A 16,613-nucleotide genomic window follows, 5' to 3' on the forward strand; every position below is an offset into this window, starting at 1 on the left:
CCCCTCCTCCCAAGGCAACATCTCAAGATACTCAGATGAGAACAGGGCAACACTCAATCAATCAGTTCTGACAAGACGGCAGACCAGAGGCCGACTCAGACAACCTCATCCGACCGGGTCGCCATCACTCACTCCCCACATCAGAACTGTTGAAGACACTACACCTACTGGCCTGGATCCAAACGGGGGGGAAACTCAAAAAGCAGTCGAGCATTTTCCACCTGAATTTAGTGTAGCAGCTCAGAGAAAACCCCAATTAAAGGGGGGGGGGGGGGTACTGCCAGCTTCTGAGAGCAATACAACATGGCAGGATGCACAAATTAATTCAATATTCTTAATGTTAATTCAGCTGGAAAATCTTTGCTCGTGAGTTGAGATGATACAAACTAAGAGGTGTTACAGGGTCACTGTGCCAACACGGTTTCTGTACCTCTTACTGCGGTACTTCAATTCTACTGAAGCATCCAGGGAAATGGAGTGTATTTAAAAAGTGGGGTGATCCAGAGATGTCGTCGACTGACTGCTTTGAAAACTTCATCCAATTGTAAAATGCCTGTCTGCAGAGAAATTTACCATTTATGAATGTGTCAATGAGGACAGTTTGAAAACCAATCCCGTCACCACCAACCACCACTCAGGTATCTTCTGATTGAAACTGGCAGTTTACATGCAAATGACCACAGGGCATTGATGGACAATGGAGGACCACTCAAATCAGCTGATTACACCTCATACATTTGCTCATTCGGGTCACAAACTGGCTTTGTCCATAGAGATTGAAGTGTTTGAGAAACCCACTATCATTTCGGCTGATTTGGATTTCTGGGACACAGCGGGCAGCTGACCCAGGTGGTCCTGCTGCGATTTCTTCTACTTTTGCTAATTTTGTGTTTGCTACATCAATTAGCATAGGGGGAAAGGACATAGAAAACTTTCTTCTCTGTTGCATACACATGTCAGAGGTCATGAACATCTTCCCATCTTCTCACTGAACCAGGTCGAATCACAATGACTTTTTTGAGACGATCACCTCAAAGGGAGTGAATCGGGCTTTTTTTCTAGCGCCTTTAAGTTTGCTATGTTAAAAGAGGAAGGTGCAGCCACAGCGATTTGCCACAGCTTGCATCTGCTGAATAATGTCTTGGTGTTTCTGCATTTCGCTGCTCGGTTGTCTCATGATGCCTGCTGCTGCTCCCTTTGCTCAAATTCAATAAGTGTATGCCCTCCGCCCAATCCCATCCCTCCTAATTTCCTCTAATGATGCCAGAGAGTGAGGAAATTGACACTGCAATAGCAACATGTTCAAAATGTGTGGAAATAAGTTCAGTTTGGCTTTTTTTGTTTAGAAAGTACCATCCGAAGTGGTATTTTATCAAACGTTACGATGACAGGACAGTGGAAGGAGAGGATATGAAGAGACAACAAATATGCAGTCCAATTCATAAAGCCGCTTTCCACCTTAGCGGTCAAATGTGGCCTCATTCACTCAAGTAATATCTGCTTGGATGCTGGAATATCATCAGGGGCAATGAGGGGGGCAGCATCTTGATTCAGGGACGCTTCGACGGTCTCTGGGGAGCGGCTGACAGCGAAGGTCGTCCAGCCTGGGAGTTAAGCCCTGCTACAGAGGGTGTGTATTTGAAATGTATTTCTACGTTTCTTTTTGTTACACACACACAGTGAGTTGCGTCCAGAAACGCACCGCCACTAGTTAAAGAAGGCCCACACCAATCTAGAAATGTTCTTATACCATTTAAGTTCTGAGACGCACAACACAAAACTCTTTGGCCAAACAACCAGACCAATCTGAAACTACGCCCCACCTGAACCCCAAAGGCACCACCACACATGAATAATCTTTTGTGTATCCAAACTACCTGACATCCCCCCACTCTATAAAAAAGAAGCCCCTTTGATCATTCGTCAATGCTCGGGCCGTTAGCTGCATCGCCAGCCCCACCCCTCACCATTCCCAATGCGCAGACCAGGCCCCTTTCTCCAGACCTCCACATGGAATTTCCACCATCAATACGAACCCCCCCCACCAATCCCAACGCCAACCTATACATAAGCAGTCTTCCGGCCTATCAACACATCAGTCTCCCCATTAGGATTTTCAACGCCATTCCGCACCATCAGCCCACTCCACTCCACACCCTCACCAGCGCACATCCCAACCCCCATCTAGCTACCATTGGTGAACTTATTTGACCCCTACTGTCACCGCCTGCCAACTCCATTGGCTGAAGCCATGGCAACGGATTAGGAATGGGCCGGCAAAGAAGATGGATGGCCAGCAAAATAACATGCTTCACATTTGCTTACACTTGTTTGCTCAATTGTTAGTGTGTTAAATCACCATTGTCTTCCATAAACGCGTGGCTGGCAGAGGCCATTAGTCCTTCCATCTCGGTGTTATATGACCTTTGTAGTAGCGGGAAAATCCCAACCATATGAAAGTTTTGGTTGATAGCGTTTTTAAAAATCTACATTCAAATGATGAGAACGTTTAATATATTGACTTATTAAAACCCCAACTTCAAGTATCAATATCGGTCGCAAGGTCACTTATAAGAATTTATTACGGGATTTCACAATAAAACCCCATAATAGTCAAAACGGCAATTCAGAAAACCTTCTTTCCAGAACCTGAGATGATGAAAAAGTCTGGAATCAAAGATAAAATAGTGGCGTTGATGAAGTTCCGTCAGCTGTGAAGGCATTAAACCTTTGCTTAGCTCCAACCTCCGGACGGCGAGACAAAAGGACCGGAGAAGAAAGAAAAGATGGAGGAGAATTGGAATAGTGCGGATCTCATGGAGGAGGTGGGGGGGAGGTGCAAGAGGGGAGAACGGCTTTGCTTCTAGCAGGGTCAGAGGGCAAAGGTCAGAGCTCTTTAGACCAGACAGTGAGGGGCCCCGGGACCCCCACGAGGCATGTCTGTGTGTATGTGTGTGAGGCTGCTGTCCTACACCCAGCCCGAACCTCATCCATGATATTTCCTTCCGTCATTATATTTTCATGGGAGTGAAAATATGATAAACAGTTTTGCAGAGCGAAACATCAAGTATTCTCTTGTCACCCTAGTTTGGAGACTCAGATTTGGAGGCCTCAGGTTTTGCAGATTGACTGTTGCCATATTGTCTTGTTGCAGGTCTTGGGATGCAGCAGGTGCCGTCCCTCAGTGCCCCAGGGAAGGGCAGCTTTTCTCCTAATTATATATATAACTGACTAAAAACTAATCCTGACAACAACTGGAGTATATGCAAGTATACTATAAGCATTGATCTAAAAGTGTATGTTCATCTGCTTTAAAGTCGGACGGATATACTGACAACTTAGCATCCCTATCTAGATGAGCAAACACACACACTATGTGACTTTGCTTAATACATTTGCTGTGGTGCAGCATTCTTCTTTGGACATAAAAGTGAATTCAAGTTTGAGAAATGTAAGAAAAGATAGTATTAGTTCATCTGTATGCAATTAAGACCAATATTGGCCACAAATTAAAGATTTTGTTTTATTCCTCTAAACCCATTCTTTTAAAATTACCCAATTAATATCATCTCACATATTAATGATGTAGAGCATTTGCTTTTGTATCTCACAGTATGTATACTTTTTATAAAACTCTATTGCAAGAGCAGCTATTTGGAAGATACAAGTATCAAGAAATACAGTGACCTAGATTTTGGTGGTGGGGTATTAGTTGGGGATGTGAGCACTTTGGACCTTATGGTGACAAACACAGGACATCCTACAACTACACATGAATATGTCCTGTGAATTCTAGATAGTTAATTATTAAGAGGAATAATATCATAGGAGGGAATAAAAGTTCTTTCTTTTTTTTTCCTTTTGTAATTTACTTTAACAAGAGGTAAACAAACCAAATGAAACACATTACTTTTGAGAGGAGTGGGTTTTTTGGTTTACTTTAGGTCCAGGGTGCAACTTTTCCAGCACTTGTTGATGAAGGAGGAGTTATGGACAACCAGCAAGTGGTTTGTCTTGGTGAATAGAGCAGGTCAGTGAGTCGGCTCCGTAATGGAAGGCAAGACCAGCTCTCGGCTGGCTGACTCACTGATAAACCTACTCAAACCTGGACGCAAACGAAGAACCTTCCAACTGAGCTATAGTTTGCTGTGATTTCAATAAAACCTATAGTTCTCCCCTTACTGTTGTCTGGTTAACATTGGAGTGAGTGTGTATTATAGTGATTTTTACTGCACAGATTTTTAATGATCAAAATTGAGAGTCAGAAAAGAAAACGGATTATAAGCTGAGAAGTCCACATTCTCAGATGCCTGGTTGTGGAGGGTGTAGTCTCACACACACACACACACGCACAGACACGTACACATTATAACATTCACATCTAAACAGTTAAATGCCATCCAAATTTTTAGCTAATATGAGTCAATGTGCGCATGTGTGTGTGTGAGTGTTTTGGCAGCATTTTACTGCTCCCAGCGGGTTTTCACGTTCAAAAGGCACATTTGATGGGTTTGACTGACGGCTGCTCTTGAAAGCAGAACCCAGATGGCGGGTGTCGGAATACTGTCACATGCTTTATCTGGCAAATATGAGGGAGGGCATTAACATAGATGATCACCTTCACAATGTGTGTTAGTTTCCCCTCAGAGAATGAGCAGATGAATTTATTCAGTCGTCACACACAAAGGAAAGGCTTTCATGTCAAGTCAAAGACATAATGCTAAGTCCATATTTACTGTATTTACAGTGAGATTGTCAAATATAATTAAAGTAAAACCATTATCAGAAATATCTGCCAGATCATACAGGCATGATAGCAACCACACCCTGGTTTTTTTTTTTTTTAAACTTTGTTGTGTAAAACGCACATTTTACACGACTGTAACCATCAAACAATGCAGACAAATATTTTCCAACTATTTTATTTTTCAGATGTTGAAATTTGCACAAAACTCTTCATCATGAAGGAGAATTTAAAAAAACAAATACATAGAAATTCCCAATTACAATCACCTTTCAAAATGTCATTGGTCCCTCAAGTTCTGAAAAATATGGCGTAAATGTTAGCATAATTTCAGAAAACAATTACTATTCTTATTTCCAGATATGTTCTAAGAAACCAAGGAGAAATCAGAATGAATTCAGAGTGAAAAGAAGGATTAACAGACTTAAATTTTCTTCGGTCAGTGTGGTTTGAATTTTGGCATGCAGTTAGTGAACGTCACAGAACAGAGACCTTCTAAAGGACACGTCTTCTGTACACAATAGTTTTACTGTGTCTGGAATACAACCCCAATTTTTTTTTTTTTTTTTACAACATAATCCTGCTGACAGCCCCACAGACAAAGTGACACGTTCATCCACATGACATGATGCCGCTGGCATCCAGCAGGAGGGACCAGCGAGCCCAGACCACAGAAATATCACCTGAACCCACCCGGCCTGCAGGGGTGAGAGCACATCTCTCAATCAGGTGTGGGGGAAGGCGCCAAAACAAATCACTCTCTCATGAGGCATACATCGGTAGGTCAACGACGCGTACAATCGCGTGCAAAAAACGTCCCAGAGTGGACATCGGGCCGACCTCGGGGGCTGCCTCTGACACACCGGTCCTGCCACCTGATTGACGTGCCGGTGGTATTTTCAATAGAAACATTTCCGACATGTCACAGTATTTCCATAGGAATCTTATGCACCTTAGGAGATCCACAAAAGTGTCTGAACACTGATGTGTTTTTATGTGCAAAATTAAATGTTAAAAATACATCAATATGGATGCTTTGTTTCATTAAGTGCCTGATTGTTTCAGACTCTGTATTATCTTGCCAACTGACACAGCCTGTTACATCTGATTACGAAGGAAATGTAATCATGTAAAAATGGGGAAAAAGGGAAATGCTGAGGACAAAAAATATATATATATATATATATAAAAATAATATTTTACGAGTACAAATTAAACGTATTGTGATGCTGCAAAAAAAAAAAAAAAAAAAAAAAAAGGGACATTGTAATAAAATATGGTAACATTCTTACATTGAGAATCCACCATGGGATTTAGAACATGAAAAACAGGTGGGAATTTCTTTTTGTACCACATGGAAAAGTCATTGAGACTTTCTGAAGTCACTTTTTGCAATTAATGAACGGATCACCCCCTCAAGCAGATCATGCAATGGAAGAAAAAGTTAAAATCGAAAACGGGCCGATATAAACTGAAGCCAGAAATGGTGTTTAACCACAGTAATTAGATCAAGTAGATTGGAAAAACACTTAATAGTGTTAATAACGAATCTTAAATGTCAAGAATGAGTTTGTTCCTTTCAGTGCAAATACGTCTGGATATTCTAATCCCCTGGCTTTATCTTTAATGGCTGCTTAGCAGAACAAGCAGGCCTAATGAGAGGCGGTGGTGTCCTGGATAGCCATACACCTGCTGCAAACACAGCTGGCTTTTAAATGTCCCCCAGCACCAAGCAAACAATGGCAGCCCGGCTCAAGGAACGCAGAGGTGCAGCGGGTTAATATTTCATGAGAGCCATCTACCCGGCAGAAAATCTCAAATGAATTTTTTATTGCTAATGGCGAAGGAGGCAAGTGGGGAGAAGCAACCGCACATCATCATCATCATCATCATCATCAACCGACATTTCTTGCTAATCTGCTTACAAGCCAAAATTTCCCCTTTTTAGACCCCGCTACAGACCTGTGGCCTGAGACAGGACGAACTGTCCCTGTGGCACTCGCCGCTGCAGCGACCCCTGGGATTCTGGGTCTTAGCAAAGACGGCGAGTTTAAGTTGATCAGGCGGCCCATAACCGATTAGATCTGAACAAGCAAAAAGCCGACGGCCAATCTACTACAGGAGTTGCAGATCTGACACGGGAGTAAAAAAAGCCCAAATCTTTGATGCAATCACCTTTTTTTGAAGAGAGCAACTGGTCAATTAAAGAGGTTATTAACTCTTGTTATTAAGTGATCTAATTGTGACTCAGCGCCGCAGTGAAAGGAAACACTCATTAATTATGCTATTAGCCAATCTATATGGAAATTGGAGAGGCAGGCAGAGAGAGAGCGAGAGAGAGTGTTACGCTGGACGGGAGCTTTAAATAAACCGCAGCGGCAGGAGGAGGAAAGCCGGTAAGAGGAAAGGGTGAGATCAGGGTGGAAGAGAGAGAAGGAAATAGATTTGCGAGGGAGGAGGAGCCACAGACTTTGAAACAGGAATGCCTGCAGAGACGAGTAACGGTGAAAAAGCGATCGGATTTACAGGTCGGTCACAGCTGACCGCTGGGACACCTTGTTCGGGCCGGTCAGGTTTGGACCCCTGGTTGCCCCGGTGCTCCCATACCAGCGTCGGCATCAGTGAGTCTAGAAGCCCGCAGTCGATATTCGGGTCTGATCGTCAGTTTCTATTAAAGTTCAATGCTTGTTGTCAAAATACGACGACGCAAAGTCGACTGCACTTTTCCTGCTGAGGCTCTGATAGAGGATGAGCTAACGTAAGTTGTATTATATTTATGTAAAGAACACCTCATGGCCATATTTTTTTTTAATTGTGGATTCTAAGGCTTTTTCCCTTCTGACTTTGAACAATGCCAAGCTAATAATGATAGATACGAATGATATGAAATGGACAATTTACTTATTTCAGTGAGCGATAATGAGGTGAGAAGCTGAATGAGCTTTCCTTGTATTTCCGATCATATTCTGTATGTTATATTCATATATGTACAAGTGACACGTAATGGCAAGTTGTATCTTTCGAATGATACGAAAACACTTCTTGTTTTGAAAAATGTAATTTCTTGAATGGAATGTTTCTTTCTATATCTAATACTCAATTTAGATTTCAATAAAATAACTATTTCTTATCCCTTTGTTTGGAGGTCTGTTAAATACGGATTTTTTGTACATACGAGGCATAAATCTGGCACAAAAATCTAGTTTGGGATAAGTGCGTTTCCAGCTTGTCACTTTTTCCGCTTTTCTTTTTCATACACAAGGTTCCCTTGGGCAGATCAAAAAAAAAAAACAGAAGTGTAAAAATTTGCTTTCAAACTGAGTAAAAATGACTTGGTTTTTTTTTTTTATTTGAGTTTTTTGCAGATGCAGAAGTTTGCACACGGTCGTCTGATCATTGTGCAACAGAACAAATGTTCCCGAGTCCCATTTCCGCTTCCATCATGAAGCATGAACCAACACTCTTCAGTGATTATTTGCAAACAAGGACAACGCAGAGCAAGTCGCCGAGGTCACACAGCCTGAGCTGATGTGAGCGTAAAACACAAGAGGAGAGGGGAGTCGAAATTAAACGTCTTTCTCCGGTGTAGTCTAAAATGACTAGCAGGTAGAGACCATACAAAAGTGACAAACTGAGAGGGGGCAAAGCAAGGGGAATTAAAAACCAGATCCCTAACAAGACCATACATGCGGTAAATGTGACCATTAAACACTGTGGCTCCTACTTACAGGAACCAATGACGCACAATAAATCGTTAATTAGCACAGTCAAGATACGGTTAACGGGATATTTTACATGTTAATAAATGAATTGTGTGGCCACCGATCATAGTTTAATAAGAAGCGAGAGCTGCTTTAATTATCATTCTTCTTATAATTTTTAAAATCTGGACACTTCACCTTGTTTAGCTGGCAAAACAAACACGTTTATGGATGAGTTCAAAAATTCACATCTACCAGATGAGCGGTTAAAAAAAAAAAAAAAGACAAAAACACAGCTGACCCCAAATATACATCACCTCTCTTTTTTTTCCCCCCTTTTAACATGACGCAAGAGACTGGTGAGACAAGGCATCAAAGAGAAAGCGCTTTCGTCCCTTGCCGATTGGTCACGATTTATGGGGGAAAGGTCATTTCCACCTTGCTTCGTGAAAGCTAAAAGTCAGCTAAACCCCACTTGACGCCTCCATCTTGTCTCTCGGGGCGGGGCGGGTGACAAAATTTGATAGAGAATTTCTTTCAATTCGATTTTCTTTCGCCGCCTTATTATTTTAATCTTCACAGAGAGCCTCGCCCCATTTATTTGCTAACGGCAGGTAAGAGGAGAAAAAAAAAGTTAAATAATAAGCTAGGGCTGATAATTCATTGCGCCCGTCAGCGAGAGAGACGTGTCGCTGTGCCACGGGACACACAGGGAGAGAAGTCAGAATGGAACATAGGGTGGGTGACATGTTTGAGAGAGAGGCGGGCCTCAGTTCTGGAATTCATTTAGGGCAGAAGTGGAAAGGGGGGGGTTTAGTATGGGTCAAAGTTCAGGCTCTGTTCTCCACTCTGACCCCGCCTGCAGCTTGTGCAGCGGGCCTCCATTTTGGAGAGGCTGGCGTCTCCATTTTGAGAAAGTGGAACTGACTGGGCCTGGCGGGGGCTGATCGGGAGCCACTTTTGTTTGTTTTCAGAAAGTGAGACAAAGGAGAAGGTTCATCCGCAGACGCACCCGCGGGAGACGAGGAGGCGAACCCGGCAAGGTTTATGTCACCGTGGGAGAAAACGCACAGCCTGGGCTGATAGCAAACGCAGTAGACGAGAGCCCGAATACTCAAAGAACCGCGGTATCTCCAAGATCCTCGTCCATTTCTATTAGAATAGTAGGGAGAGGTGTTCGGAAAGCCTTGCTTTGACATTATCCACATCAAATTACGCCGAGTGAGAAAGTGGCAATTAAGGACAAAATTTCTCCTCGTGTGAAATTACCGGTATAACTCAATAAAAAGAATATCATGATGAACTGTTATTATTAGGAGAAACATCTTGGTCTAAAATGACAAGAAGCTAGTTGTAATGATTGGAAAGCGGTGATAGTAACAGCTGAAACAGCACAACCACACGCTGGCATTCTGGGTGATGAAGTTTCCTCAGATGGAGACGTTTAAGAAAAGCCCATCCTGAGACCCCCAGGGGGAGAAGGAGAGGAAAGGGAGCTCCAGAACCGGGACAAGCAGAGGTGTCGGTTTGAGATCCAGATCAGGACCCCAGGACACGACGCCATCCGTTTCATCACCTTTGAAACACCTTAAGTGTGTGTGTGTGTGTGTGTGTGTGTGTGTGTGTGTGTGTGTGTGCTAGGTGCGTTCCCCGCTAAGGTGCACGTCCACCTGGAGGCCATGAAAAAACAACAATGTGTTCCTTTTTTTTCCGCCTTTCTCTCGCTCAGTCTCACGCACACGTGGGAGCGAGCGCACAGCCATCTTAACGAGGCGATACTACAATGAGTGTGCGGTCACGTGACACGCGGGACGTCGTTCGTGCTCGGTGCGGGAGCGAGCACGGTCGAACGCATGCATGCACGCCCGCACGCACGCTCGCACGCGCAAACAAGTGATGTGCGCACTCGACGCGTCGAGGGGCGTCGTGCGCGCGCGCTCTTGCCGGTGCCGGGCGGAAGCACCGCGCGCACGCACGCACGAGCCACACCTCTCTCCCGCTCGCGAGCCACTTTCTCAATCACCCCTCCTGCCGTTCGGCTCCGAGCACGCGAGCTACTCCTGCAGCGCGAGGGAGCGCAGGAGGCTGCGCGCGTGCACGCGTGCTCCTACAGAATGTGTAGCATGAGCGCTCCTGAGCACGCACCCCTCCCCCTCCCCGCAGTATGGCCGCGAGAAAACGGCCTATTTCTTCGCCGCCCCTCGAAGCGCAAGTGTCGGGTGTTTTTTTTTCTTCTTTTCCGCCCGGACTTCCACGACAGGTTACGAAGAGAGGCGCGCACGGGATTCCCGTTAAAAAGCCCCAAATGTGTCACTCGGTGGATGTTGGTTTGAGAAAAGAGACTTTTTTTTTTTCTTCCCACACCCCTTACCGGCCCCCGGTAAACCGACCGCACCGCGCCGTCGGACGTTCGCGGAAGTGAACCGTGCGTTCTGGACGCGCTTCGGTTCGGCGGCCCGGCACGCAGACGGCGCGGAGGAAGAGGAGGCTCTACAGGATACTGTTTACACTTAGAACAATGTGGAGGGTGCACGTCCCACAAACACACTAACTTCACATTATTATTACATAGCTTGATGACAATAAACGCATTTTTAAAGTAACTCAAGTCTCTACAAGATACTGTGTCTTTTCTGGGATTTTGAAGGAATGGTTACAAATATACAGCGATTAATTATAAGGTATAAAGTAACTCTAATCTCAAAACAACAATTTAATTTTTAAGTCTTTTTTAGGATTTTTTTGAAAGGAATACTTTCAAATATTACATTACATTAGGCAGATGCTTTTATCAAAAGCGACTTACAATAGAGGATGTAGGGACTGCAAATAACACTTGCTATCGCATATAGAAGATAGTGTTGAAAGAATAGCTAGCTTTCTTTTTTTAATGTAACTCAATAAACAAAATTTCAAGTACATTTACTTGTATTGTGATTTTTTTTTAAAGAGCGGTTACAAATATAAAAGGGATTAAAGCAACCGCATACAGATGGTACAGGTAAATTAATTGAAGACAATTATTCGATTTGCTTCTGATAAAACGTTAAAATTAGCATTAAACAGAGGCAGATGTGATGCAGGGAGGACACGGGGAGAGAATGACCCCCCCCAGGAAAAACCCCAGATGAAAAGGACAACCAGAAAGATTGTGTTCGTGTGGCAGACACCGAATAACAAGTTATTGACAGTCTTAATGTCATTTGAATACCCTCCGTTTGTTTCAAAAAATTCTTAATTAAATCTATTTTTGTCCATTAGTTCAGTGTTTGACTCATTGGGCTTTAAATAAAAAACATAAAAAAAACTCACAATGTCACTTAAACAGTTGTAGGTTAGAACGGAGGACATTTTTACGGCATTTCCAGGATTTTTCGTCTTAAAATATTGTTCCCTTTGGAGTTAAATTTTCTAAGCAATCCTACTGCATTCTATCACCTGGTGACATCCTTTTAGAGTTTTTGATCCATGGCAAAGACCTCAAAAAAAGCTTTATGAGAATGTGGAAATCTACAGAGACCCTGGCCGTAAAGTTTGTCGGAGCATTTCGATGAAAAAGAAGCGGGTGGATTAATTTTCGATGAAGCTCAGAGATTAAGGAGGTTTTAAACAGGAGGTAAATAAATACGTTGCTGAAATTAGTTTCTCTACATTGTTAAATGAGCTCTTCCGTCTCCAAATCCTTTTACTTTAGAATCGCTTCTTTTTTTCTTCTCACTCTTCGACCTTTTACAAGCCAATTATTTTCTGTTTCATTCATGCTGAAAAGCAAATTATCTGGATTCCCCGTCATAAAAATATGAATCGGTTATTTGACACATTAACTCGATTATTTGCTTCATTGTTTTAAACCTCATTGTAGGTGTGATTTACGCTCTTTTGGATTGTTAAAGGTCAAAATACGGCAAGGTGAATATTACTGCACAATTCTATCGGATGAACTGCTCCTGCAGTGATATCACGGCCAGTGCTCCCTGGCGTCAGAATGACCACCTTCCCCTTCCTCTCGCCCTCCTTGTTCACGAGCACATCGTAACAGAAAGCGTCAAACATCTTCAATTATTTGAGAAATGCAGGGAAGATTTACTTCCTCGGCTGAGTGAATGGAAAGTGGACGTGGGCCAGACCCTCCCTCTTCAAAAAAACAAAATGGGGGAGAATGAGGAAGATGGGAGGGAAGGAGGGAGTTCCTGCTTTGTTTAAATGAGAGCGTGTAAGTGTGTGTGTGTGAGTGTGTGTGCGAGCGCGTGCGGGGAGTGACGTCAGCCTCCACTTGGTTTTGAATTGGCGAAGAACTGGGCGGGACCAGTGAGAGCCTATAGAAAGGCAGCAAGGAAAGGGGCCCGTCTCTACCACACACACAAACACACACACACACACAGACACACACATCCTTGAGTTGCATTGCCTGCTTTGCAGCTCTGAACAGCAGAGGGCCGTCTGAGTCGTTCTACAAACACTGCTCCTCTGACTTGATCAAACCTGCTGGTTGGAGACACAAACAGACCCAGAGGAGAGAATTCACTCCTTTTCTCTCCACAAAGAGGAGACTCATTCTACTTTTTTCTTGCAACCTCCAATTCCAGAGAATTACAGCTTTGCAACTGCACGAGCTGTGTTTACATGAACCTTGATCTGGATTAGAATAGGGATACCGCGGGTATTAGACGTACAGTAACACTCTAAGAACCCGTGCAAGTTTTTATTTTATTTCTAAAAAAATCAGCTGATTTCTGGACCAAAGCTATTTTCTTGTTCAAGTGTTGCACATGTGTCATCCTCTCGGGCAGAGGTCACGTGATTGCCATAGAACCTGTGGCTAAACTCGTGTTTTGCCCTCAGACGATCAATACGCATCGGGCGTAGTCGAGACGCCAGTGACTATTTCTTGAAGAGAAAAAAAAAAAGGAAATAGGAAGCACAAAGAGAGATGACGAAAGGTATTTTCGTGAAGATACTTGCTCCTGATTGGTTCGTGTTCCAGCTGCCAAAGATGATTCACAAGCTTTGTTTACTAAAAAAAAAAAAAAAAAAAAACCCACCCGATATAGCCGACCCACATCTACATCTACACTTTTCAGTTATGCAGGAAAAAGTTATTGATTCTGTGGTATGAGTACATTTCCTTTTTTGTTTGGGCAACTAAAACACTACCAACTAAACAATTACTTTTAGTGATGTACATTTATACATTTGGATCAAAGGCTGCATAAGGCCTTGTGTCCGTATAAAAACACCTCACAGCTGACGAGACAAGAAGAGATGGGTTATGATTGAGTCTTCATTCTCAGAGAAGCGGAATTAACCTTTGCAAATCTGTCTGAAAAATCCTCCATCATTTTTCTTTTCTTAAACTATAATTAGTCCGTGCAAATGTACGGATTATTTAACTGCAGTGTTCCTAAGTAAAATTTTAACTTTTCTGTACCATCATATTTTGCACGTCCCTACCCATAAACAAGTTGAAATTTCATTTGATCGTTTTTCTTTGCTGGCTTCTTTTAAAATGCAGGTAGAATTTAAAGCTATGGATAGGAATCCAGCCTGCTCCATGTCAAGTTGGGCTGCTGTTAAAGGCCTCACAGGAGGCAACACAACTTTCCCCCATCACTTTATTTAGTGTCAGTTAACCTGGAACATCTAATGGGATTAATGGGAGAAATATTGTCTTTTTACGTGCGACCTTTCCTGGAGGAGTCTAAGCCGAGGCTTAGACTTTATGTTGCGTGAGCTCAGTGTGCGTCTTATGACACTCCTGACTGGAAAGTATTAAATTATTTATTGGCTTGAGAAAAGGAAAAAAAAAAGATTCAAACTTGAGATTAGCTATTTGCAAGCTTTATCTTTTTATTCAACGGATTAGCTAAACTCCTGGAAATGTTGCATGTTTTTAGTTTGGAAGCCGTTATGTCTGCATTACGCAAACAGGAAATTACAATAATTCTCATCACAAGTTGAAAAATCTAAAATGATGAACTAATTTGCTGATTTAAAATAAGCAGGAAAGACTTGATATTTTAAAATCCTGAGAATGTTGCATATTTTCAGCTTGCAAGCCATTACATCTGCATTATGTAAACAGGAAATGACAATAATTCTGATCATAAGTTGAAAAATCTAAAATGACAAACTAATTTTGCTGATTTAAAATAAGCAGGAAATACTTAGCATTATAAAATCATATTTGTGTCTTTGCAGCTCATGTTAAGTTTGTCTGTTACAGCAATTTTAAATATTTCAAGGTGTTTCAGTCCCAGCATTTGTGCATTTTCATGTGAAAACATGAAGGGAGGATCTTTATGTCGATACTCATGGACAGCAGCATCAACCAATGTCATACAATGGCAGACAATGCAGATATGAGTGTTGGACAGACAAATGCCGGGTCAAATTAAATTGGACTGATTTAACTTTGCAAATCGGCTGAGAACAAAAGAAATACCGTTTGGGTTTTTGATTTGTTTTGTTTAAATGCGGTTATAATCCCAAAAACAAGCACTGCTAATGTGTAATGATGTTCCTGGGATGGGTTGGACATGTCAGGTTGATTCAGATTGGACATTAAACACTCTAACTGGGCAGCTCCCCAGTGAAAAGTCCACAATAATGACAGCAGAACTTTGGCCCGAAGGTTCAACGGCAACCGTGTGTGTGTGTGTGTGTTGGTTGATATTTATCACGTAACTGGTGGGGGAATAAAACATGCTGAAGGACTTATTTATACGGGAGGCGGGGGGGGACATCAGTGAACATGGCAGGTCAGTAGAGGTAACATGAAAAAGGGTCCTGAGGAGCAGTGCGTCGCAGGTTAACGTGAAGATGGATTACAAAAGTATAGCTTTTCGTTCTTATTTAAACAAAAGAAAAAAACCTGGAAAGGTGTCGACATAAACAAAGCCAGCTGACAGGAACGGTCATTGGAGGACAAATCTTAGGAATTCTCTAGAAGCAAAAATAGCATTCTTACGCGTGGAGTGAGTCAACAACATTTCAAAATATAGTCATATATTTGCCAGGATTATGTCTAATTTCTGTTTCACAACAATAGTAGTAATTACAAAGAGTGGATTGTTACTTTTTCACTTCATATCACTTGAAATTGAATTAAATCATGTGCAAAGTAGCATTTTCTGTTTTTAAACACAAGAAAATGAGATTAAGTCATTAACAGAACCGTCTCCACTTCAAAAACAAGACTAAGTGTGTGATCTTTCTTTTGTGTTTTTGGGTTGAATTGCAAACATCCCATGTACACTTGCACACTGAATGACAATAAAGCCTTTCTCAATACTATAGTTTAATTTTCATGTTCATTGACAATAATTTATGCTTTGTGAAAATTAGAAATTTCTTCTCCCCCAGAAAAAAAAACACACACACACACACAGATATAGATGAGATTTTTCTTCATCAATCTCTATTGATGCTGATGAAACACATTGTAAATTCCACTCTCTTTGCCAGATACCGATCCATATTGGTGATGTCACACAACCTGCCAATCTTAAAAAAACCTCAATCCTAATGATCTCTTGTAGTTAAAATGAGACCTGCTCTCAGTAGTCAACCTGACCTACCTTGCTACCCCGGAGCTCTGACAATCTGCAGTAGCACGGATGGAAATTAAGAAGAAAAAAACAACGAAAAAAAACTAAAATAATTAGGGACAATACATCGTGAAAAATGTGAAGGAAAAAAAACTCAGCGCATCACACTTCCAATTCAAACCATAACAAAATGAAGAACAAAGGAAATTGTTTTCTAATCTTTCTGCTTTCTGGCATTTAACATCTAAAAGAAATTCTATTTCCAGCAGATGGCAAGGAAGAAGACTGATTTTTATTGAAAGAAAAAAAAAAAAAACTAGGCCGTCATTTTCAGCAGTGCCCTCACGGCTTCCTGCTAGAAAACAAAGTCCAGCCTGCCAGCTCAGTACCACCACGTTCAAGGTTCCTCTCCATGCTGGCCAACACACACACAGAAACCCTATCCAACCATAGCGCCAGAGCAACTTCCTCAGATACTACTACAATGCATAAATACATAAAGTATGGTATATAAGAGAAAAGGCGTCACTCATTATCTTAAAAATATATTCATTTTTGCTGTCAGTCAGTCCTTTCTTTTCCATCCCAAAGGGAGGATTTCGATTCTTGCAACAACACCCT

At 42.1% G+C, this 16,613-nt stretch overlaps 1 protein-coding gene across 1 annotated transcript in view; it reads right to left on the minus strand.

Moving 5' to 3' along the window:
- igf2bp1 (insulin-like growth factor 2 mRNA binding protein 1) overlaps positions 1 to 16,613 on the minus strand; it is a 44,976-nt gene that overhangs the window by 11,095 nt on the left and 17,268 nt on the right. Inside the window, exon 2 of the mRNA XM_086170116.1 lies at positions 169 to 172. Coding sequence (XP_086026242.1) covers positions 169 to 172 — 4 coding nt within the window. The remainder of the gene's footprint in view (positions 1 to 168; positions 173 to 16,613) is intronic.

The sequence above is a fragment of the Fistularia commersonii genome, chromosome 23 (assembly GCF_037954325.1).
Source record: "Fistularia commersonii isolate RoL2024-O1a breed Wild chromosome 23, RoL_Fcom_v1.0, whole genome shotgun sequence".
In the NCBI taxonomy this organism is placed as follows: domain Eukaryota; kingdom Metazoa; phylum Chordata; class Actinopteri; order Syngnathiformes; family Fistulariidae; genus Fistularia; species Fistularia commersonii.